At 30.4% G+C, this 27,026-nt stretch overlaps 1 protein-coding gene and 1 long non-coding RNA gene across 2 annotated transcripts in view; both read right to left on the bottom strand.

Moving 5' to 3' along the window:
- LOC129907243 (transcription factor HIVEP3) overlaps positions 1 to 27,026 on the bottom strand; it is a 160,331-nt gene that overhangs the window by 69,050 nt on the left and 64,255 nt on the right. The window contains exon 2 of the mRNA XM_055983352.1: positions 2,183 to 2,251. Coding sequence (XP_055839327.1) covers positions 2,183 to 2,251 — 69 coding nt within the window. The remainder of the gene's footprint in view (positions 1 to 2,182; positions 2,252 to 27,026) is intronic.
- Positions 8,996 to 9,583, bottom strand: LOC129907257 (uncharacterized). Its single transcript, XR_008770989.1, has 2 exons — positions 9,245 to 9,583; positions 8,996 to 9,139 (listed from the first exon to the last, which is right to left on the bottom strand). It is a non-coding gene; the product is annotated as an uncharacterized LOC129907257 (long non-coding RNA).

Genomic DNA, 27,026 nt, shown 5'->3' with positions numbered 1-27,026 from the left:
CTAATAAATCCCAAATAAAATTGGTAAATATTACCCAAAAACTTATAAATTACAGGAAACTTCATAAATTTCGCCTGGTAAGTGCCGGGAGAAAATTGACAAATTTCAGTCAGAACTGATAAAAATAGCAAAATAAACTGGTAAAAAAAATGCAATATTTTCTCAATAACTGATTTTTTTTTATAAAACATGCAAAAACTAGATGTGAATTATAGGGCTTCAAATAGTAATTGCCCATATAGTATCCGTGTTTACTTATTTCGACATCATTTGTTTTTCTTTTTGTTAAATGACTACGAAACAAGAAGCACAAAATTGTACAATTTCGGTATGAAATTTTTTAATACACTCTTAATTTAGTCTTAAATTGGAATGTTAATTAACGTATTTTATCTTTATTTCTTTCTTATTATGTTTTTTTGTATTGCTTTTATCGGACCACCCATTTTCGCCTTTTATCTACTTAATATGAACTTAAATCTTTCTTATAGAACAATCAAAGAATAAATTTAGAATCTTTAACAGTTTCTTGCTCTCACTTTTGACAAAATTGATTTCATTCATTCATTCATTTTTTTTTTTTTAATTTGATGAAATACAATCAGAAATATTCTATTAAAAAATACTATATAAAAATATATTAAATAAACAACCACAATTTATTATCTTGGCGAACTTTAAACGCTTATCACTTTTAAGTTCATGACAATAAATACCAAATTATAATTTTTTATTATTTATTTCTAAATTTCTATAAATTGTATTTAATAATTTGTTTTTGTTGTTTTTTTTTTTGTTTAGAGCTTATCAGCTGTTGAAAAATTATAAATACTAAAGCTTAGTGGGTTGGTTGATTGAGGACAAAAAAAAAATACACACACTCATGATTATAAAAATGAGAAAATAAATATAATATTTGTTGGCACATATTAACAAAAAAAACTAAATTTTCACAACCCCCACAACTACCCTCTTGTATTTTGTTAGAAATTTGACGTAAGCACTTTAAAAATATAATTATTTAATTTTTTTTTATTTTGTTAATTATCACCTTCCGGTAGACAAAACGGAATTTTTTTCGTCATTTTGCAAAATAAACTATATCTTAACATCAAGGTTAATTAGCGGTTGTTTGTGGTGTAATATTTGTTGGGTATAGTGAAATAAAAGAAGAGAACCAACAAAAGTACTTTTTTTTTTTTTTTGGTGGTTTTTAGTTGAATGAAAAGATAACATAATGAAAGCAAATGACAAAGCTGATATTTCAAGAGGGTTTCGATAACGTTTTTTTGATTTGTTTGGTAAGAGAAAACGTGACTTCCATTTTTTTAGGATTTCAATTTGTTTGAAAAAAAGTTTCTTCGCCTGAAAAGGTTATTAAATTTGTCTCTGAGATGATAACGACCCATTAACCGACCCATTTTAAATGTAGAATCAAATACTTTTAAATTTGATTCATAAAAGTTAATTGCTTTCATAATTTAACTTTCTGCTTCTAATCATTAATATTTGTATTTTTCTTCAGAAAAAATGTTACGCATACACCACAGTGACCGTTAAAGTTTGAACACAAATAATTCATAAAAGATTTTCTTGTCGAAAGAAAATCAATCTTTTATGAGTTGTTTGTGTTTAAACTTCATCGGTCACTGTGGTGTATGCGTAACATTTTTTTTTTTTTTCAAGTTTGAAACAATTTCAACTTTATTTAAACACCAACGTTTAAACTGACATAATACAACTTGAGGACACAAATATACACTTTTTAATTTAAAGATATAGATTTTAAGTCTCTTAGAAAAATCAACAAAAATTAATTTCCCATTTCGTTTAAAAATTTCACTAAAATAAATTCTCAAATTATTCAAAATTTATTCACCTCGAAACATTTTGCAAATTTTAATATTTTTTTAAATCATTCTTAAAATAACTAAATTCTATTTGAAGTAATAATAAATTTGATTTAATAGTCCAAATTCGTCCTAAATATTTCTTTTATTCTCACGCCTTCAATTTTATAAAAACAAACAAAATGATTCAATACGCAAACACTAAACAAAACAAAGAAAAAAATATAAAATCAAGTGAAAAATTCATTCATTCCTAAAAGTTTTGTAGGTCTTTGGTATACATACATAAATAACTGTAATATAAAAATTTTCTTTTTTCTCAATGAGCTCACCTTTTAATTTTTCTCTTTTTTCAGCAGATTGCGCATTTTCTAATGCCAATTTCCGGGCGTTTGAGGTTTCTGTAAAGGAAATGCCAAAAGAACAAAAATTAGAATTCCGCATTGAAATATTAAAATGTTATAATTTTTTTTTTTTTTGTTTATAAATAAATTTAAAGAATTTTGTTTTTGTTTTTCATATAAATATCAAAAGAAAAAAAAACTTTGTGTTTGGGTTCATTTTTTTTTTTACAGCCTACACAGAATTTGCCTGATTGTGAGAAATTTTTAATTGATTTATCACTTTAATATATTAAAAATTAAAATGGAAACAAAATAAGACATGGAATAGATTTTACAAATAAAATGAATTAATTGCCAATAAAAACACAAGATTATAGCATGTATGAAAATAAATTTCAGGTTATTAAAAAATTATGGTTTTTTGAATTACATAAAATTCTAAATTGCCGTATAAAATCGAATACGGAAATACACACACTAGAGATGACTTTAATTTTAATTATTTTGTGTTTCAGCTTTTGTCAAGTTTTCTCACAGACTTAATTCAACAAAAACGCATCTGGTAATAAAAATGAAGATATTTATGTTGCCTACACTATTAAAGGAAGACTGTAAAAACATTAAATCTTAACTAAAGCTATACTATAACATCTGTGACGAGAAAAATGTTATACACTCTGGATCAAAGGATTATGTCCGTCATCGGTTTCAAATGAAGAAAACATTTGATTCGTTCTTAATAAAATTAAGCAAATTCTAAAACAGTTTCGAGACAAAATTCATTCAGAAAAATTGAAAAAAAAAAAATAATAAAAAAAATATTTATAATTCAAAAATTCGTCACGGATGGGGCAAAAGTCTTAAGATTTTTTTCTATTAAACCGTATGCATGGTTTTAAATTGACCTAAAACTTTGCTATTTAATTTTACATAGTGCAACGGGTGTGAAAAAAAAATTGGAAAAGCTTTTAGTACATAAAATAAATTCTTTGAGGCAGACAATGGTACAGTATTAGAATCTGCCATTATCGTTTAATTTGTAATGAAAATAAGGATTCTAAAAGGGGATCGGGTCAAAATTCTGGCTTTTCAAAATTCTGCTTTTTTAACGAAAATTCTGTTTTTCAAAATTCTGCTTTTTAAAATTCTGCTTTTTTTCTATTCTGCTTTTCAAAATTCTGCCAGCATTATTCTTGAACAAAAAAATTCTGACAATTCTGTTTTTTTTTTATAGCATATGCGCTGACTAAAGAAAAATACAACTCATTAATGTAATTCAACATTGGTACTTTCCCAAATTTTTTTATTTAAGTGTCGCAAATATTTTCCAAATAAAATCTACAACTTATTGGAACCCATCGGTTGTTTGATACAAAATATTAATTTTAAAAAATTTTGAATTATTTTCGGAAATGTTTAGTATTAAAAACCTGTTCTTAATTTTTTCAAATTTATTTATTTTTAAAACGAAAATTAATATACATTCAAAGAATAACAAATTATGTAGGTAAGTAATCAAATAAGCAGATAATTTTTCAAGAAGATGATTTTACAGAAGTCTGCAAAAAATTAAAGAACGGTTTGGAAAATGTTAAAAAGCGCGCGCTTTTGAACATTTTCCAAACCCTTTTTTTATTTTTTGCAGAATTTTGAAAAACAGAATTATGAAAAGCAGAATTTTGAAAAACAGAATTTTGAAAGCAGAATTTTGTAAAGCAGAATTTTGACCCCAACCCTTCTAAAAGATTCATGACAAATTCTTTTAATGTACCAATGCTTGCCAACGAAATTTTGTACCTAAAAAGTTTTATTTTATGTTAGTTGTCACGTTGAACATAGGTGAAAACCGTTGTAAATCAAAGTGGTGAACTATTAAATTAACACTTATCAGGTTAAAATTCTAATCTGAGAATCTGCAATAAGAAACTCTTCATAGTCCTTGGTAGTCAAGGAACCTTGGTATCCTACTTAAATGAAAATATTGAAATAACCGCAAAACTGGTCCATAGTTGTGAGACACCACTGTATCCAAATTAATATTGAAGCAACTGTTGCCATCTGTAGGTACACATTTCCTGCCAAAAAGGATGACGAAGGTACAAGAATCCGTAAAATAATTGAAACGTAAAGAAACAATCGATATCATTTTGATTGTATCCCAAAAATTCTTTCGATTGTCTTTTGTTTTGTCATATTAATTTTTCTCCCATTCTCATGTTATAATATTTTTTTTTGTTTTGTTTTTATTTGAAATTTTGCCAATGTCCAGCGCACAAAAACAAAAAACCCTACAAGAGCTAAACCGGCGAGACGGCTATAAAACGTTGATTATTTTGAACTTGATGGTTGATGGGTTTATTAGAGTTCACATTGAAAAGAAAAAAAAAAAAAAACAGAAAGAGCATAGCAGGAATAAAAATGTGTATATTCCAGAACAAAAAAAAAAAAAAAATAAAGAGGGAAACATGTGTTGGATTGTTGAGCATCAATCTCATGAATGGACAGATCAGATTTTTTTTTTATTATTCTTGTATTTCTGTATGTGTACGAGTATATCCCCAGTCCACATATGAGTAAAAATATGTTGATATACCACTCCTATAAATATTTATTCGGTATGATGATTGTTCATGGGGTTTTGTTGGGTTTGGAAAATATTTTTTATGTGAACAATATGAACGCTAGTTTGATTGTTTTTAATTTTTTTTTGTATTTAATTGAATTAATTGATATGGAATTTATACTTCCAGACAGTTGTTATTGATTTTTTTATTTATTAGAAAAAGTAAATAAAAAAAAATAAGAAAGAAAAAGTAATCAAACAGAACGAACAGAAATATTGTTCTATCTATGACTTTTGGTGAGGAATGACGTAGATAGGTTAATTTTAAGTTCAGGTGAGTAAATGTTGTCACATCTGCTTCATGACAATCAACTCAAAGGTTAATTTCGTCAACATTAATTCGCTTATGAAAAAAGAGCTTTTATAAAAAGAACGAGTAATCTGAAGAGATCAGCGCTAAAATAGGACACAGAAGACATCTTTTGAAGCATAACTTTACCATCTTCTAAAAGCTTGTTCGGAGACGGTAACATTTTACACCGATTAGAAATTGAAAGTAAATTTTGACGATAATTCAGAGATTTATCAGAAATTCCTGTACATAGTATCATTGTTTAACATTTGTGAATTTCTTGTTTTTCGTTTTTTTAAACACAACAAAATTAATTTAAACAATACACGTCTCACATGTTTAATTCTATTTTAAAGAATTTTTCATGATAGACCCATATTTCAAAGTACTTTTGTCGGTATTTTTTTCAGTATTTCTATTTTCTCTTTTTTTCTCTTCGGATGATTAACACCATTCGTTTTGCACAAAAAAAAAAAAAAATGTTTTGAACAGAAATTAGTGGCGCCAGTTTTGTGAGCTGATCATTTATTAATATGCTTAAAGCGTATATACTATGGAAATTTTATTTCGATGAGTAATATAATATTATTTTAGCTCGCAAAATTGTTTAAAATGAAAAGCAAAGAAAAGTGTTTTGAGTTTGATTTGAATAAGAAAAACAAGAAAAAATGACGCAGAAAATTGTTTAAAAAATTTTGAATTTTGAGTACAAATGATGGACGAAGGAATTTTTAATAAAGGGAAAAAAATAAGGTGGGTTGTTGATGATATTTATAACACTGTGACAAAGGAGAGTAAGAAAATATATGTGAGCGGAGACTTAACACGTTTTTAAGAGCTTGTTACACTGATTACAAAATGTTGTGTAAAAATTTCGTAAAACCCCCAAAATGTGGACTTAGGACAATAAAATGTTTTTTACGATTTTTCATTTAAAAAATCTAGCTTCGTCAATTTAGTTAAAAGTTTTTTTTTCCAATTTTCAGGCGATTTATATCAATAGAATAAGTTCACCATGCAAGGAAGAGCTTTTTTTCTCTTAAAAAAAGCTTTTAAAAAACCTTTTCGAGAATGCAGTTTCAAAGCATGTTTTTTTTTTTCCTTACTATAAATCAGAAAGAGGTAGTTGAAAAACTATTGTAACGGTAAATGTTTAACCTGTTTTGGAATGTTTCTAAAAAAAGGCTTATTTTGATCGGTCAATAGAATAGGTTTACCCACTTTAAAGTAAGTTTGGGTTCAAAGAAACGGGTTTTTTTGGTGGAGTAAAGTTAGGTTTATTTTTATATGTTTTAGGGGAAAATGAGACAGTCCAAGTTCCTTAGTTTCAAAGAAAAAATAAAATTGTAGACCGAAGAAAATTAAGGTGTGTGCGTAAAATCATAAAAAGATGAAAAACCGAAGAACTTAGGTAGCAGTTCTTTAAGAAATAAAAAAATAACTACAAAAAAACTATGATAGAAATATGATACGAGGGGAAAAGAGCCTAAAAATGAAAAGAAAAGTCCACTATCCTTTGGTTGGTATTCGATTCTTCCGTATTAAAATCTAAAATTAAATCTTCCCCTGGTAGTACTCTTATAGACTTTAAAATGTAAAAAGATTGATGAGACATTATCGCCTATTCCATATTTTGATAAGACTGGCCTTGATTTTCTGTCGTCTTGTTTCACTGCAAATTCATGCAAGCTCACTCTCAAAATGACTTTTTCAGAGTTTAGTGATTTATTCGGACCCTTTAGGTAGATTTTCCACAGAATAAAGATATATTCACACCATCAGAACAGTTTTGTAAAAGTTTTTCTACTCTTCGGATAGGTCGGAAATGTCTTTTCCGTGAATTCTATAAGTGAAAAATCCAATAAAAGAAGCCTAAAGAAAGTAAACTTAAATTACTACCCGAAACCGAATAGAGTTTTTGAGATGGTTGTAATTAAAAGGTTTTTTTTTTAATATTGGTAAATTCAGTAAAATAAAATCAATCTTATCAATAGAAACCATTTGACATTAACAATTTAGTCGTTTTCGTCTCATTTTCCCAAATAAGACAAGTGAATCTATTTTATGGACCGCTAAAAAAAAGGTCTTTTTTGGGAACATTGCAATAAACTGTATTAATTTATAATTTTAATGATGTTAAAGCTGGGTTAATAATATATTTTGCCACTACGCATTTCTGTTATAATGAGTATTCCTACAAGAAAATACAATTATACACCTAGTTTTTGTTATTTTTATTTTTTTACCAAAAACTAAAAAAAAATTGATTAATGGCCTGTACTCCGCCTGTCGACATTATTTTTCTCAAATTTTTTTCCTCATCCCTAATACGCAATTCTCAGTTTCTTTTCTCTCTTCCCCAACCTTAATTAAGATCACCCAAAATAAAATACTTTAATAACATCAGTAAATTTAATTTAAAAATAAAAAACGTTGCATAAAGTAAGGAGTATTTTCTATCAGAAAGTGAAAAACTAATTGATCCTCAATTCTCTAAAGAGCACCTAAGAGCACCCAATTTTTGTTGAATTGTGTTAAAGAATATATAAACTAACTCATAAGTATCAATTCATCGCAGAACAACGGGGTATACTAAAACAAAATCATTAAAGTTCAAATAATAACTTACCAAAAATATCAAGCTTTTAGATGATAGTTCTAAGCCCGAATTAAAATAGAAAAAACCATCTAACATTTTCAAAACTTTATTAATATCGTTAATAAATAACTGAAGAAGAATTCTTCATTTTATTTTTTTTAAGATCTCTATCACAACACTTCGATATCGCATATAGAATAACACTTACCAAAATAGTTCGCATTCAAATAAAAATGAGGTAGATGTTACAGTTAACTTTGAACTCATTTTTTAACAAGACACAGTTCCTTTTGCAGAGTTTTGAAATATTAATTATATAATATACATGTTTTGAATTTACAACACATTTACAAAACCACATACATCCCCAAGTGAATATTAAAATATGCTAAAAATCACCTAAGCAAATCAACGCGTTTAATAGTCTTTCGTCGGTTGCTCCTCATCAACCGCAAGTTAGAATTCAATATCTGATGCATTAAAAAAAAAAAAAACAACTTTTGTGTGCACATTGCGTCATGGTCAACAAGCTGTATGCTTAACTGAATTCATCAAGCCCACAACAGACTCAACGAGCAACGAAGACGACGCACAGTGGGGAAAATGCGGAAAAAACCCATATTTCAGAAGTACGATTTATTTTGATACTGCACGTGTTTCTAACAGTAAATTAGTTGAAGAATCAGAAAATGAAAACTGTTTTTCAAAAAAAAAAATTTGGGCCTGGAGATTATCACTCAAAGTTGAAAAATAGTGAAAACTGATAAAAATACAAGTAGTTTCAAAATGATCCATTTACCATTTCAAGGTTTGAACCAACTTTTTTTGTAAATAGGCTTAAAATAAATTGACAAACAATATGGTACATTAGTTTAGCGAAAAAGAATTGAATACGATTTTTTTGAAAAAAAAACATTACATTTTAGTGACTTTTTATGTTCACATAAGGTTTTAACTACTTCCTCTGTTTGCCTCTGTTGGCGAATAAGTTTCGTTAGATAGTGTTAAATCTCAGCAATAGTTTTCAAAAAAAATCTCACCCGAAGACGTCCGTATTCGGTTTTTATAGCAATTTCAATCTGAAAAAGTCATCCAAAAAAGCAAAAAAAAAAAAAGGCAAAAAAAAAAAAAGCAGCTATTTTCGCCAGACAAATCTTTCTTAATGTATTTTGGTATGCTGAATCTGAACGTTAAGTCCGTTTTGCGAAATAACCCAAAATTTTTGATAAGATTGCAAAAAAAAATTTTAAACCCACAATTTTAGAGTTTTTCCCAATTTAGTCGCTGTTTTTTTCACTAATCCACTTTTTTGACTTTATTTAGGTATAACTATCGGAATCGGAATACAGTAAAACTGGTTATTTGAAGCCTCTCTTATCTTTTTTCCACTTGTCTCCAAAAAAAGATAGAATGATTTGATGGAATGTTCCGCTAATTGATGGAAAAGTTTGGGTTTGGTAACCGTTTAAATTTTAGAATTAACAAAAAAAAAAAGTTTTCAAAAAAGTTAAATTTTGAAAAAAATGTCATACCTACCGTTTTTGGACATTTTTCCTTTTTTGAAAATTTTAGATTTTTTTTTTTTGATTTTTGTAAAATTTAAACGGTATTTATCAATAAAATGTTCTAATAAACTCAAAAGAATTTGATTTTGCTAGTAAAAAAGTGATTGGAAGTAAGTCATTTACAGCAGAAAAAACTTGTTTTCAGATTTTTTAATATAATTTTTTTCTGAGTGGACGTGGCAATGGGTGGTCATGGATGTAGGTTTGTCTTGCTATAAGCTACCTTTCCTGCAAATTTCATGAAAATTGGTTCAGTAGTTTAGTCTTAATTGAGTTTTTTCCGGTCTCCCATACAAGGTGCCCCACTGTGCGACGGTACCACCTCAACAACCCAATACCCTGCCTGAACAATCAGAACCTAGTTCAGTGTTGCTTCAATTCCACTGATTTTTTCTAGTTTTTTTTTTAATCTTTTGGTGTTTCACTTTAACCATATAGAACTGCCACCTTCGTATAGTTGGCTTTTTTGCATCATGTTTCTCCATTTTTATTGTTGTTGTTGTTGTTGTTATTTTGCATTCCTATTATTCTTACCTTTCTTGTTTTTATTTCCTTTCATTGTTGTTATTTTTTGTTGTTTTTGTTGGTGTTGTATTTATCTGCGCGCCCATAGACTTGCCCCATTACGCAATTCTCAAGGCGTGCCAAGCTCTTTTTATTCCTCTCCCTCTGTTTGGTTGCGGTATTGTAGTTGTATGTGGAAGTTTTTTTTAAGTGCGCGGTGATTAATGAACTCAACTCTTGAGTTTGTACTCGATGGTGTTTAAAATTTCTAAGAGTGTGACGACGACGACGATGAAGACTACGGTGAACTAAACATAGGTAGGTGGTATTTTTCTGTTTTCTGCAATATCTATTCTTCCTCTTTACCCCACTGGTATGCCATTCAAATGCGGATGTCCAATGCCCATGTCAGCCATCTAGAACATGGTTTAGTTAAAAAAAATATTGTATCTTTGGTGAGGATAGGATTGGATAGATATTTTGCAGAAAAGTGACCGTGCGACTTGAAAGAACACTCTGTTTGTGTAGTTAGTTGGCGTCATTTTCACTGCCCGCTCACTTGTTCGCACCAAACTGACCATATTAAGAAGTATCTTGGGGGGACTTAGACCGCAATCGACAATGCAAAAACGGGGTGTGTTTTGTATTTACTATAGAATTGGTTATTGTGAAGCGTGAATCAACTGAAACAGAACCTGAAACTATACAACCTTCCTCAAACCAAGCTCTTCTCACCATAAATGAGACTTGGGCAATATATTTTTGTGCAATTCTATATGTGCTCTACGGCTTCTGTATATATGCGGCACTATGAGCAGAGCACGTAAATGTAATCTTGATGACTTCGAATTCTTCTAAAGCGATTGTGTCTGCTTAAATGATTTTTTTGCAGACTTGAAATAAACATTCACGGAGAGGTCCAGTTTTGTCATGATTGTGTGCTTTTGTCACCCCAAGTTCTTAAAGCCAATAGCTTATCGTGTTTTCAGTTATTGATTTGAAGATAAGAGTAATAGTGGAAGAGTTTTTTTTCAGCTACCAACTTTTTGATGGTCAACTTTGTTAAGGAATTCAGTTAGATTTGAGATTTCTACAGAGTTGTATACCTTTTTTGAATTCTTCTTTCTTTTTTTGTTGTTGAAGTGTTTAGGGTTTTTTAATTTAGTTCCGTTTAGCTGTACTTATATTCCCTGTCCGCCTGTAAGCTGGAAAAGCATGGATTTAGATGAAGGCGGATGAAAATTCTATAAAATATTTTGAGGGAAAATTTTTGTACGGCGATTTATGGTCCTCTTCGAATAACCATCAGTAAATCAACAGGCAGAGTTGACAAACCAACATACGGATCCAACAAATCACGGATGAATGCAATAAATCAACAGGCGAATACACAAAATCATCAAATGAAGGGGCGAACCCAACAAATCAACGGATCCGTAAATCAACAACAATCCGTCAAATTCCGAACAGGAACCGCATCACAATAATTTAAAAAATGAAAACAAGTACATTTCCCAAGCCCGGATTTACCGCAAAATTTAAAAAAAAAGTATGTCAAAGTTTTGTACAAGTTTTTTTTTACAGTTTTGTACAACCAAAACCGAATTTTGTACAAGCTTTCAACCAAAGATATAGCTTAGTGAAATTACCGGGCTGGGAAAACGTTTCCCCATTCCGGAGATTTTTCAAAATTAGGTATGTCACCTTTTATTGAAAAAAGTTAAATACAAAAGTTGTAGATTAAAAACTGATCGACAGCTTTTTCTCAAGTCATTTTTACTTGCTCAATAGGGCAAGTATTGGTTTCGTGTCGAAAAAAAAATTTGAGGTTTTAACCAAAAACAACATTACGATGATGGAGATTTCCAAAAAAGTGGGTCTCGCAATTCCGTCCGTGCGTCTGTGCGTCTGTACGTCCATTTGTCATATTTCCACAGCCTAAACGCGTGGATGAATTATCTTCAAATTTGGTACAGATGATTTTTATGGAATTCTGAAAGTTGTTTTTTTTTTTTGTTTTTTTATATCTCGCTTAGAAAGTGTACCTCCCATACAAATTTTTCAATTTGACCAAATAACTCGAAAACGGCTCTAACGATTTTGATTAAACTTTGCAGACATAATATTCAAAGCTATTGCAATAAAACTGCTTTTTTATTTTTTCCAAAAAAAAAGTCAAATAAAAAAAAATTTTTTTTTCATATTAAAAAAAAATTGCCCTAAATGTCGGCTCTTCCCCAACCTCAAAAATTTCTTAAAAAGTTATATAGAGGCAGCTCGCAAAATCTACAAGTAAACTAACATAAAAGTGCTTTGAACTGCAAGAGCAAGTACCTGCGACCCCAGTCGTGCATTTTATTTATTATTACCCCAGAAATAGAGAGAAAAATGCAAAAATATGACTTTTTATTTTTTTTATTTTTATCTTTTACAAAAATTGTTGGATTTTCACAAAACTTGGCTTGAACTTACATTTTAATGTTTTTTTTTTTTGGATTTTTTACAAGTTAAATTTTTAAAAATAGCCTATTTTTTTAATCAAAACAGTTAACGAAAAAATGTTTGATTTTTGAAAAATTTGGGATGCCATATTTTAGATTAAAAACTTTTACGTCTATGAGGAAAAACTACATTTTTTTCAGAAAGTTATTTTAAAGTTATTATTTTAGAAAAAAATATTTTTTTCCTTTTAGTTTTTTTTATTCAATTGTTTTTAGTAAAGGGTACATTTTTTTACACAAATCAATGCTCTCATTGAACAAAAAACCGCATCTTTAAAAGTATCTTAGTTTTTGAGATTTAAGGAAAAATGTATCTTTTCTGCAATTTTTTTTTAGCTTTTTTTAAAATTTTTTTCAAATAAAAAAAAATTAGCCTCAAATCAAATGGAAAAAAGGTCACTGTAATACGCTGCTGATCAGGACGTCTTCTTTTTTTTTAAATTAACGCAAAAAGTCAACATGGATTCATGAAAAATGGCTCTCACGATAAAAATCGAGAAAAGGTTTTGTGGTCCCTGAGGACCTTAGCTGTCCTGAAATCTATGTAATGTGGGATATTCTTCTGTTATACGTAACATTATAACTCTTACATTTCAAAAATAGTCCTGAAATATATTCAGAACGTAATAAAAATAACTTAAAAAAATATAAAATTTAAAAAAAAATACAAAACTCTAAAAATGGCAAAAAAAAAAAACATTAAAAAAAACACCAAAAATGAACAAAAAAAACCTCAAAAAATTAGCCAAAATACCTCTCCGTTCTTGGGGTTGATTCTGAGTCCCACTAAGTGTGAATAGAATTTACAAATCTGTTCATTAAATAACCATTATACAAATGTTTCCTTACGAACAAATAAAACAAATATAAAAGTGCCTATCTTTTTTTTTAATTTTTGAAAAACTAGAATAGTTTTTTGCATCTATTTTTAATGATGTGACTAAAAACTAAATAGAACATTCAATTTTGAAAAAAAATTAACTTAAATACAAAAAATTATTTTTTTTTTTTTTAATTTTGACTTTGAAATTAAATTTCTCAAAAACTATTTACTCAATCAACTTCAAATAAACACCAAATTCAAGGAGTATATTTTAGCTTTCCAAAAAGGTATAGGACATTATAATGTGCTTTTGTTTTTTGTTTAATTTTTTTTTCCCCCATTCTAAGTCAAATGTATACATATGTATAATGCCTGTAACTCAAAAAAGGGATCAGGTACGATTTTGAAATTTACAAATCTGCATCATTACTTTTGGGGTCCATTTTTATAAAACCTGCCGCGTTTTCAAGACCACCGTGTAGATTCAAATTAAGAAGGTCAAAGACCAAATCCAAAGAATTCCGTGCTGGGGAAACATTTCCCCAGCCCAGTACTTCCATCACTTAGCTAGAACTTTCATTGTAAGCTCGTTTAAAACTCGACATTATTTGTACAAAACTTGTAGAAAAAACTTTGACATATTTTTTTTTATTTATTTTGCGATAGGTCCGGGCTGAGGAAATGTACGTTATGAAAACAGTATGGTACTTTAATTGCAAGGCAAAATTTTTTGAGGGAAATTTGTTTTCGTTCTATTGCGTAGTTCTATTTAAGAATCCACACAATCATCAGTCGATTATGCATTTAATCCTTTTTGTAAATTTAAAATGCAGTCCTAATTTAGTCTGGCAATTATTGATTTTTTTTTTTGTTTGCAAAAATTTTAAACACCCTCATTTTTATAATGAGAAAGCTGGTAGACTAGAAGTCTGTCTAGGTTTCCTTACACAAGTAAGTACCTACCTAGATCCAACATAACTACGCTAAAGTTGAAAAAACAATTTTCCGATTTTATAATAAAAAATCCTTGACCAGCTTGAACTTGAAACAAAAATACAGCTGGCTCCCCTTTTTGAAATGACCTAACTCAATGAATCTAAATAATGTTACCATTCAATTTATCAAACATTTCCGCTTCGTTAAATCAGGATTTAATAATTCAATTTCACCAAACCACCAACAAGTAGGTAGATATCCTCTGAAATTTATTTCCCTTTAAAGATATGACCAAAAAAAGTATAAAAAGACCCTTTTTTTTTAAAATGTCAATTACCCACCTGCTTGCCAAAATGGCCAGATTCCCACACAAAAAATATTTAAAAACCTGCAATCTTCATATACACAAGTAGAAGTACACACGTATACATCATTCCCATAATGATTTTAAACTCTCGAAAAGATTGTTTTTTTTGTTGAAAAGCATCTTCCCACATCAAAAACAGGGAAAATATCGCCAAACGCAATGTGGAATCTACAAACGAACAAAATCTACTTGCCCCTTCACGTTGCACCAAAACACCATCATCATCATTGCTGCCGTATAACCATCGTCGTTGCTAGCCCTAAAGACAAGTACAATTCAAGTGCAAAATTATTATTTCCTGTTGACCATTTTCGTGTAAAAATATACGCAAGAAGCCAGAGTAGAGTCGAGCAAAGAAGGATCAACTCAAGGAACAGCAGCGCGGCGCGAAGCGGAAGAAGAGACGAAGTTCAACGTAAGCAACTTCCATCACAACAACATAGCGAAAAAGACCTACCACCATATCACCACCTGCTGTGGCTGCTTCGCAATGAAGTAAAGACTCTCCTCTGTGCGCTGTGCCACGTATATTTCTGTTGCATATATGCGGAACCAGTTGAACTGTGTGATATAGCCAGCTTCTAGCGAGTTCTGGCTCCCCTTTGTTATAAAGTAGGTAGAGTTGGGGGCAGGCAGAAGGCAGTATTCAGTCGGCCATAGCCGCACACATCGAACCCGGTCAGATGCATAAGTCTTATTATACAAAAAAAAAAAACCTGCTGCTGCTGTTGTTCCCAATGACGATGACGACGACGAAAAAGACTATGATGACGAAGACTTGGACGATGCATCGCAATGCAGCGGAGGCGATTCCCTCTATATTATACAGCTGGAACCATCAGAGCCATTCAAAATGAACGTAGAGGTAACCACTTGGCAAACATTTCATCATCATCGTCATTATCATCATCATTATCATCATCTATTGGAGCCGTAGTTTCTTTTGGTTGCATATCGTCAGTCTTGGTTGTTGAAGATTTTATTTTGTTCGTTTTTTTGTTATTTTTGTTGTTGTATTTATATGCGCTCTTCGTCATCGCATAATGTTTTTTTTTTTCAGTTTTTTTTTTTTAGTCGGACTTTGGATCTCTTGGATCTGCCGCAAAATCATCACCCTCTTTACTCTTGTAAATGTGGCTGCTGTGCTGGTACTGGCTGCTGCTGGTTATGGTGTTTTTTGTCGGTCGGTCATTGCGTTGCGTTGCAAATCTACTTTTCCGTTTGTTGACCGGTTTTATAAGCAAGCAGCGCAAACGAGGGCGCGCGCTTGGGAGTTTCGAAAAACGACATAAAAAAAATACAAAAACAACAAAAAAAGAACTTGATCAAGCCATTTTATGCTTTCATTTATTCAAGCGGTGCTGTTCCGTTTTTTATATATCATTATGTGGCCACATATAGGGTGCAGTTAATTTGTTGAATATTTTTTAATAACAAAAAAACAGTTTTTCATCATTGTTTTTACAACAAGTATACTGGATCTTCATTTTTCAATGGAAATCAATTTGACAGTTTGACAGCTAAAATTTTTGAAGTTATATATATATATATTTTTTTGGGTTATTGCCGATATACTTTTCAAGAACTTACGAAGAGTCCAATTTCATTGAAAGGCATATTAACACAAAGTTCATATTTAAAAAATTTCACGATGGCAAGATTGTGCGAACAAAAATGAATTAGGTATGGTGAAAACTTGCATATTTTGCTATACACGATTGGAAGATCTTCCAATATTGGCCATTTTTTCCCAACAGATTTATAACAACTTTCTATCAACCATATAAACATCCATCTGTCAAAAGTGACAGAAAAAAAATGGGTAGCTAATCTTTTGCCAATTTTCTATTTAAAAAAAATGGCCGATTTCTTGCAATCGTAAATTATTCTTATTTTAAAATAATTCGAAGATTATTAGTTTTTTTTTCCACCAACATTGTCCAATTTTATTAAGCAGATCATTTTTAATTCGTTATTGAGAAAAAATGTATTTTTTAATTTCTTGAAAATGTCAAAATATTTTCGAGTCTGATTTTCTCTTTTTGATTAAAACTTATGTCGTTTTCGATTGGCAGTCCGGAATCATTCAGAAGCCTTCTGAAAGCGTTTTTTTCGCACAAAACTGACAGACAGAACGCTTCTCAGAAGAGAAATTCTCTTCCCGATTTAAATTCAGAATCACTAACACATAAATTCGTAAATGTCAACAAAAAAATACTCAATCATTCTTTATTTGTTTTCATTCAAAATTTTTTTATTTTTTGAAATTAAAATTAATAAGATAATTAAAATTGGTACCTTAATGCAATGGAATGATTTATATACCATTTTCTTCTTCATCGGCTTCTTCAGATTTATAATTTTTTATGATTTTTTCTTTTGAAAAAAAAAAAATAAAATCAACATTTGACATTTGAAATTTCACAAACACAACAAAAAAAAAACAGAATTGAGTGGAAGTAACTTGACCTGTTTTATTCAATTTCAGAATGAGTGAATTCTTGAGTGGATCCAATCGAAAACGACATTAATGAGTGAATTGAAAACATTAATGTCGTTTTCGATTGGTTTCACTCAGGAATTGACTCATTCTGAAATCGAATGGAACAGGTCAAATCGCTTCCACTCAATTTTATTTTATTTATTTGTCTGAAATTTCAATTGTCAAATATTTGTATAATTTTTTTTCTTGAAAACCAAATTTATGGTGTTAGAGTTGGAAAATTATGAATTATTATTCAAAGAAAATGGTAATTTATCCATTAATGTATCCATTTTTGAGTTGTAATTTATTTAAATTTCAGAAAACAATAAATTGTTGAATGAAAAACAAAAAACACTGATTGAGTGTTTTTATTTTGACATTTGAGTGAATTCTGATTTGAATTCTGTTTTGAAATTAAGAAGAGAATTTTTATTCTGAGAAGCGTTTTGTCTGTCAAACTCGGGCGAATAAAACACTTTCAGAAGGCTTCTGTATGATTCCGGACGCTTCCGGAGAACCAATCGAAAACGCCATAATACTCAATAATCAAAAAATTTTTAAAAAAATAGTTCGAAATTTTTTTTTAATTTTTGTTTTTAATTTTGAAATTGAAAATTATTTCCTTATAACAGCTTTATTAAAAAATAATATAAATGTAAAATTTTTTGACTTTACAAAAAGGTACAGCTCGACGTTATTAAAGTATATAATTCAAAATAATTTTTTTTCCCCAAGCTAAACGAAGAAAATTCTCAGTCATCTGTCCAGAAAAATTGTCTTGCAATGAGTCTACCATTTTGTTGTTTTCTAAAGTCTTCCAACCATGTAAACAGACAATTTTTAATTTGATAACAACAAAATTAGCGGCAGTTGTCAGGCAATTTTCTCCCAATAATTAGACTAGTTTTTGGATAAAATTATCCAACCGTATAAACAGACAAATTTTCAATTGGTAGAAAATTGACAATTCGTCGGCGTAGCCTTTTGAAAATGAGCCCGAGTATTCTTGATTATTCTAAGTCCACTTTTTATTTAAGGAAAAAACGTTAATTGTATAGGAATTGTTCTATCTCCAATTTTGGGTTTTTAGTTTTAAAAAATATTTAAAAATAGTATGCACCTACTAATGAGGTAAACTTTTATATTTTATTCAAGAGAAAAGAGCAAACTTTATAAAAAAAAACATAACTTGAATGGCAAACGAGCAGAAAATTGTCGCTTTAAACCAATTTGTAACTTAAAAATCGTGCCCTGTAAAATTTGCTTTTTGTGACTTAGAACAATTTTGCTTTACGGCGACGAATTGGCAGCTCATTGGTAGCTCATATTGGAAGATCTTTCAATCGTGTGTACTTATCTTTAGGAAGTAGAAATAAGGCTGAACGAATAAAAAACAACACGAATACAAATTCCCATAATGTTACATTTTGGGTCGAATCACCGCACACGATTACAATCATACGTTGACGTTTTGACTATTGCTCTCTCTATTTAATCAGTAGAAAAATATAGGGACGCAAAGCAACCATACGTTAGCAAACGTATGACGTAGTTCGACCCCTGGCTCTATATAAATTTTAAAGAAATTTTGTTGATGTTGGGAAAGAGTCGACACAGGGCAAAATGTTCTTAAATCAAAAAAATTTTTTTTTGTTATTTGACTTTTTTGAGAAAAACTAAAAATGCAATTGTATGGGAGTTACACTTTCTAAGTGAGATATAAAAAAACAAAAAAAAACCAACTTTCAGAATTCTATAAAAATCATCTGTTCCAAATTTGAAGAAAATCCGTCCACGCGTTTAGCCTGTAGAAATGTTTACAGATGGAAGTACAGACGCACAGACGCACGGACGCAATTGCGGGACCCACTTTTTCGGAGTTCTCCATCATCGAAATGTTTTGGTTTTGATTAAAACCTCAAATTTTTTTTTCGATACGAAACCAATACTTGCCAATACGAAACCAATACTTTAACTCCACTCTTTTTCCCTATTATCTAATAAGAATTCCAAGAAATAAAAAAATAAATTAGATTAAATTAAATTGAAATATATTTATTAACCAGCAAAAATTAAATTTAAAAAAAAAACGCGTATACGCCACAGTGAACTCTTAAGTTTAAACTTTGGAAATCGATATAAAAATTTGTATTCAAAATTGTTAATTTGTTTGAATTTCTTCGATAAATTTGTCTGACCGTGACAGTCTTATAAAGAATTGCTAGAACAATGCATTATTTTCTTATTGACAAAAATTTTGTGTTTCACTTTCAAGAAGCACGCGCCAATTTTTCATCTGTTTTTACAATTTTTATAAATTTGAGAACAGAAAAAGTTAAGTATTTCTTAGCGAAAATAGGGTATAATACAAATGTACAAAATAGTTTAAAGTCTACCTTAAGCAATTATTTTTTTTTTCTTTTGATTTACTTTGGGAATGCCATTCGGCAACTAGCATGCAACCAAAGCCAACCAAGGAGTTTATTGCATATATGGGCAATCTCTGTCTGTTCAGTTGTTATTTCTGCCCCACCATTTACATTTTGGATTTAACTCTGTTGTTGGTATAACTTTACTCTTATATTGCAAGTTATAGCCTTTACCTCATTTACGCTTCAGTTGACGTATAGTTGGTGTCGTTGGAAAAATTCTATACGATATCCATAACTATATAGAGAGGGAGTGCTATGGAGGTTGATGGTTGCACTAGACTGATGTAAGGTATAAACATTGTGGTAGGTAGTAGGTAAGGTATAAGAAGGTGATTGGTGGTGGGTATAAAGGTAGATTCTTTGGTCGGTTGCAATTGCAGAATGCTAATGCAATGTACAGATGCATCATATAGAGAAAAAGAACAACAAAAAAAAATGAAAAAGCCTTGAGTGCGCATATGTTTCTGAAATTTCACACAACACAAAGGGATTTATTTATCCTTGGTGGACGACAACATACGCAGCAGAAGCAAATGCAATGTTGGGGCAGGCAGACAGGGGGCAACAACTCCACAATGTTCGTCGTCTATAGTGCATCCGGAAAAACTGGTTCATGATGGAGTGTTTTTGTGTTTGTTTTTTGTTTTTTCTTTTTGTATTTTTTGGGTTGATCCCCTTTCTTGCAGTGGAATTTTTTTTAAGCTGATGTCGAGCTAAGGCTTAAAGGAAAATTCAAATTTCACATGAATGATATTCGTTTTGGGATGAAGAACTGGCAAGAGTAATAGGATAGTTTTTTTTTTTTTTTTATTTTACTGAAACCATGTCTACAAAAGATGACTTGTTGACCTAACTGCAGGATAACAGGATAAGTGCTTCAGTCTATTTTCAGAATTTAGTTTATATTTCGATTGTATGGGTACCTAATTTATATGTAATGAAACTGTGAAACGAAAACTATTAAACTGTTTAAGTTTTGTATATGGAAGAAAATATTACGTATACACCACAGTGACCCATGTTAGTTTTTGATTTTTATGGTAAACGTAATATTTACACCAAAATTCATTACTGTATCATTATTTTGGAACAAATATAACAGCAGACTATGCAGGGCCAATCGTCAAAACACTAAATTGGAAGCTTCTTGGGGGAGGGGGGAGACGTTTAAGTGAGAAAGGGGAGCGGGTCATAATTCTGCTTGTCAAAATTCTGTACGACAAAATTCTGTAGGGTCAAAATACTGTAAGACCATAATTCTGTACGTCATTATATTGTAAATACAAAATTCTGTACGTCAAAATACTGTATGGACAAAATACTGACTTGCAAAATTCTGTTTTGTAAAATTCTGTACGGCAAAATACTGTGCGCGCGCACTTTTTTACATTATCAAAACCATATTTTTTACAGCATTTTTACAGAATTTTGATATACAGAATTTTGATGTACAGAATTTTGAAATACAGTATTTTGACCAACCAGAATTTTGCTGTACAGAATTTTGACTTTCAGAATTTTGTTCGTACAGCATTTTGCACATACAGAATTTTGACATACAGTATTTTGGCATACAGTATTTTGAATACAGAATTTTGCAACATACAGAATTTCGACCCCAAACCTCCGGGGGAGCGGGTCATAATTCTGCTTGTCAAAATTCTGTACGACAAAATTCTGTGGGGTCAAAATACTGTAATACCATAATTCTGTACGTCATTATACTGTAAATACAAAATTCTGTACGTCAAAATACTGTATGAACAAAATACTGACATGCAAAATTCTGTTTTGTAAAATTCTGTACGGCAAAATACTGTGCGCGCGCACTTTTTTACATTATCAAAACCATATTTTTTACAGCATTTTTACAGAATTTTGATATACAGAATTTTGATGTACAGAATTTTGAAATACAGTATTTTGACCAACCAGAATTTTGCTATACAGAATTTTGTTCCTACAGCATTTTGCACATACAGAATTTTGACATACAGTATTTTGGCATACAGTATTTTGAATACAGAATTTTGCAACATACAGAATTTCGACCCTAACCCTTCTCCGGTCATGAATTCCATAGAAAACGTCTTTTAGAGCTTATTCCCTTTTGCACGTAATTTTTTATTAGAATTAATACTTTAACTCTTTATACGTCAATTCGTATCTACATGATAAGTTTAAGTAAATGAGACAAATTTTTTTTTAGATATTTCGACAAAAACTTAAAATTGACCAACATGAATCAAAAAGTTGTATTTTTTTTTTCGCTTTAGCCTAATTATATGGCAAGGTACTGTAAGTTTTTGTCTTCCTTGTTTCCATCATCTCAAAAATTGACATAATCTGCGGAGAATTCGGTGCTGAAAAAATCGGAAGCAAGATAAGTTTCGGGGACACATGTCATTAAATTTAGATATTGATAAATCAATAAATTGATACTTCTATTATTTTGATCAAACAATTTCGAATTTGTTCTCAGCATCAAGGAATTTCTAACAACTTTACCAAAATTTCGTCAAAAGCAGGAGTGTTAGAGAACCACCATCTATTGTAAGATTGTTTTACTAACTCAGAGACATTCGCAAATAACTCCCCTGTCTTTTGCATACATAAATTTGGATAAAAGGTAACTGAATTCAAAGGAAGCCAACAAACAAGGGAACAAGAAATTGGTCACAGCGACACCTGTCGAAGTGCTTTTTGAATTTGTAAATAACTACACCAGAGCCATCTTTATTGTAAATTTTCAAAATTAAAAGTTGCCATTTTGAAATCATTTCGACAACTTTATGTTTCAGAAACATGTTGACAATTTAAAGTAAATTTTCTGTCAAAAAAGCTTTGACAGTTTAAAATTTAAAAAAATAAATTGGTACAATCTCTGGTCTACCAAAAAATAAAAAAAAAAAATCCCAAATAGATGAGATCATTCCTTAAAAAAAAAAAAAAAAATTCGAAATTATTTCATCCTGAATTTATGCTAATAAATCTCAGTGTTAGCTTGCCACAGCTTGTTAAAATAATTTAAATAAATTCCTTATTTTTTTTTTTCTTTTAAAAAATTTAATTGTCAAAATTATAGCATTATCAATTTAACGAACATCGTTTAAATAAAAAAAAAAAAAACTGTCACAACTATAGCGTGATTCTTTTTAACCCATGATGATGACAGCACAACGAAAGTGTGTAATTTTTTTTATTTAAATTTATTAATTTTCCATGTGTCAAAGGCCGGCCTTATCACCAATATAGAATGACGACAAAAAATACACAATATAAAAGACAAAAAAAAATAAAAAACACAAATTGAATAATATATAAAAAAAAAAGAAAAAAATCATCCATCCAACTCACAACTCTTGCCATTTTATTCGCATGCGACATCAAATGATATTTGTCATTTCGTTCAACTGCGATGACTGTCATTTGCCATTTAATTAAACCAGACAGAGACGAGAGAGAGACACACACAAATTCAGTGAAGTGAACGCAATAATATAATATAGCACAATAACACAGTGCTGTCGTCATTATCATCATCACGTTCAAAGCAAAAGCGGCAAATACACAATTTGTGTGTGTGTGTTTGTGTTTGTTTGAATCTGAATCTACTGAACGTGAACGACCCATCATCATTATCATATCAGAGCAACAGTGAGTGAAAGAGAGGGCGGCGAGAAATGAAAAAGACGATATAAAATTATGTGCGGAATTTCATTTGAATGGCGTTTTGTGGCTTGTGGGTCATGTCAAATGACATCACATCCTTATAAGTCATTCTGACTCAATATAATAACTGTTTATTATGGAAGCCCGACTGACTTACATATATATATTATTTCTCTGTCTTATTTTGTGTGTATGGCTTTATCTGTGTCAAACTTAAGTCTAAGCATTAAGGAAATGACAAAAAAAAATGTTTTTTTTTTTATTATTTCTGTTTTGGTTAGAAATAAAGGGACTAACCCACTACAATTTAAGCTGAATTAATACTTTGATAAATGTCTTTAATGTCAAATTGAATTTGGAATTGACAAATTTAGTGAATGACACTATCTGTCAAAGTCCCCTTTTTATCAAACACAATGAAAACTCATTACCGCATTCACACTTTGCAATATCAGCAGTCAACACTTTCAGTGTTCTCTTTCAAATCGATTCCCTCGTTAAATAAATTTGACATTTGATAGCCTTGTTGGTGGATCATATTTCCTGTGGATAGCACTGTATTACCGACAACCACCATGAATAAACAATCTTACGTAAACTAACATAGTTATTGGTGCAGTGTTATTGACAGTTCCCAGTCACCATGTTCAAACCCTCAACTCAATCCAACCCAACACACACTCTCACTTTCTCCCTCACTCTTCTTGGTTGTGATAACTTTATATTACGTTTTATTAATTAACAATCTATATAGTAGCTATATAGCGGTAATTGAATATCACTGTTCTTTTTTTTTTTTAATTGTTTTAATAAACCCTGAAGCTGGCACCATAATGATTGGTGTGCGTTTTATACATAATATAAAACTCAGTCAAGAGATAATAACAATGCAAAAGTGACAGATTAAATTTCTATTTAATGCACAACAAGATGGGGGACAGTTACCTACTATGTTCGTTCATTGTTTATATCAATTGTTCTTAGATTATCTTATATATACACAGAATGATGACAAAAGAGACATTCAAATAAGACATGTATTCTATTAAAGTAGATGGCGTACTAATCGTTTTTTTTAACTAATACCTAACTTAAACGTCACTTTTGACATTAAGTCAGTTTTCAATCACATGTCTCGATTGTGTTGTTGTGTAACAAAAAAATAAAATTCCATTCCCACGACAATCGAAGCTGTCGCACAGCAAATATGGTTTCCAACCAAATAGCGCATTTCTGTGCGCACCCACCCTTCCGCCTGTCAAAATGATGCATGTGCGTTCAGAAAACTGCGACAACCTGAGTTGAATTTTATTTAGAAAAAAAAAATAAAATCCAAAAACGGAATAGATTTTATAGTTGCGTTTTTGTTTTTTTTTTTGTAAATTGCACAACATTCTAATAATAAATATGCCGACAGATGAATGCAAATCAAAGAAAAAAAAAATTGTATGAAAACCTGCTGCTGCCACAAGTGGTGCCCTGATTAGGTATTGGTAGGTGATACCTATAGAAATGTAATAGAGTGCAGCATATGGAGAGAAAATAAAATGCACGACTGGGGCCGCACGAACTTGCTCTTGCAGCTCAAAGTATTTTTAATGTTAGCTTACTTGTAGATTATAAGAGCTGCCTGTATATAAATTTTTAAGAAATTTGGTTGAGGCCAAATGTTAGTTAAATAAATTTTTTTTTATTTGACTTGACTTTTTTGAGAAGAACTAAAAATGCAGTTTTACTGCAATTACTTTGAATATTACGTATGCAAAATTTTATCAAAATCATTGAAGCCATTTTTGAGAAAATTGCAATAACTCCATAATGATGTACGGGAAGAGCCGACATCCGCGATTTAAAAAATTGTAATGACCATATTTTCACTATCCGTATTTTTTGAGAAAAACTAAAAACGCAGTTATGTTACAACAATGCACAGAATCACGTGTGTTAAATTTAATCAAAATCGTTAGAGCCGTTTTCGAGAAAATTGCAATAACTCGAAAATTTTGTATGGGAGATATACGTTCTAAGCGAGATATTAAAAAACAAAAAAAAACCAACCTTGGAAATTACGAAAAAAACATCCATACCAAATTTCAAGAAAATCCGTCTACCCGTTTAGGCTGTAGCGACTTGTACAGATGGACGCACGGACGCACCGACGCACCGACGCACCGACGCACAGACCGACGGACGTCATGACGAAACCCACTTTTTTGGACTTCTCCATCATCGTTATGTTAGTTTTGATTAAAACCTCAAATTTTTTTTTTGACACGAAACCAATACTTGCCCTATAGAGCAAGTAAAAAAACACATTGGGGGTTTCCAAAGTGCATACATATAGTAGTGGGTCGTTTGATTTGACTGCTTGGTTGGCTGGCTTGACTTGACTTGGCTGTCTAAAGCAGAAAAGCGGGTGCGCGCACGCCACCACCGCCAATATTTCGTATATACCTATTGCTTAACTATTATAAGTTTTGCTAAGTTTTTTTTCTTTTGCAAAAACTATATACAGGGTGTCCCAAAAGTAATGGATCAAACGAAATATGCAGATAGGCCAACTTTAGGGCTCTCAGAATTTGGTAACTTGTTCATCCCAAATCCTTACGGTTTTCAATTTAATGCAGTTTTTGTGAATTATCGAAAAATCTCGACTTTGCAACAGTATTTTGCTTCCTCCGGTCATAATTGATTTTTGTTTTTTACAATTCTTTCACTAAAACATTGGCTAATAAGAATAAATAATTATTTAATCAAAATATTTTTTATTTCATACGCCATTTTGCGGCAAATTAATTAACAGTTCCATGTTTTATAAAAACTCAATTACTTAATTTTTTTTCAGAGCAACACACTGCAAAAAATTTGTATGGTGTGACACAGGTTAATTATTTTAAAAACTTGCCGTGTTATTGCACTTTTCAAAAATGTATAAAAGTTTCCAAACTTGAAGTTAGAACAAAAGATATTACAATTTTAATGCAACAAAACAGGCCTTTTCAGAGAAAAATAACAAAGAAAAATAAACACATTTCCTCGACTGTTGTTTGTTTATTTCTTTTTGAATAAAAGCCTCGATTTTTGTTTGTTATTTTGCTCTGAAAACCCCTGTTTTTTTGCATTAAAATTGTAATATCTTTCGTTCTAATTTGAACTTTGGAAATTTTTATACATTTTTGAAAAGTGCAATAACACGGCAAGTTTTTAAAATAATAAACCAGTATCACACCATACAATTTTTTTTCGGGATGTTTCTCTCAAATAAAAGTAAGAAATTGAGTTTTTATAAAACACGGAACTGTTACATAATTTGCAGCAAAATGGTGTATGAAATAAAAAATATTTTGATTAAATAATTATTTCTTATTATTAGGCAATGTTTTAGTGAAAGAATTGTAAAAAACAAAAATCAATTATGACCGGAGGAAGCAAAATACTGTTGCAAAGTCGAGATTTTTCGATAATTCACAAAAACTGCATTAAATTGAAAACCGTAAGGATTTGGGATGAACAAGTTACCAAATTCTGAGAGCCCTAAAGTTGGCCTATCTGCATATTTCGTTTGATCCATTACTTTTGGGACACCCTGTATATTTACCTACCTACTTCACCTTTGTTGAATATTTTATTATTAATTAAACTGCTTTGGTTTGTATAGTTCGTTCGCCCACTCATAGGTGTCATTGCGCCTTACCTAACGGCAATTTATGTACTTAAGTATTCAGTGCAGAAAGTGCAATTCTTGTGTTTGTACCTTTATGGTGTAGAAACTTACAACAACAACAAAAAAGTTACGCTTTGGTGGATTAGTGTGTTGTGTTGTATCTATAGCGATTTTCTAATTGATTTTGACATCAGACGCATGTTTCTAACCAATAGATTATCGGCGGTACAGTGTACTGCTACAATTTTTATCTTTTGTGAATATTGAAACTTTTTATAAAGTTACACTCTATAATGTAGAATGTCTAATGGAAAAATATGCTTACAAGTTAGTAAACTAGCTCAGAGTCTGCAGCAACAAGATATCAAT

This window comes from Episyrphus balteatus, chromosome 1, assembly GCF_945859705.1.
Source record: "Episyrphus balteatus chromosome 1, idEpiBalt1.1, whole genome shotgun sequence".
Lineage (NCBI taxonomy): Eukaryota > Metazoa > Arthropoda > Insecta > Diptera > Syrphidae > Episyrphus > Episyrphus balteatus.
The sequence above is the reverse complement of the archived record's forward strand: the minus strand, read 5'-3'. Positions and strand labels throughout refer to the sequence as shown.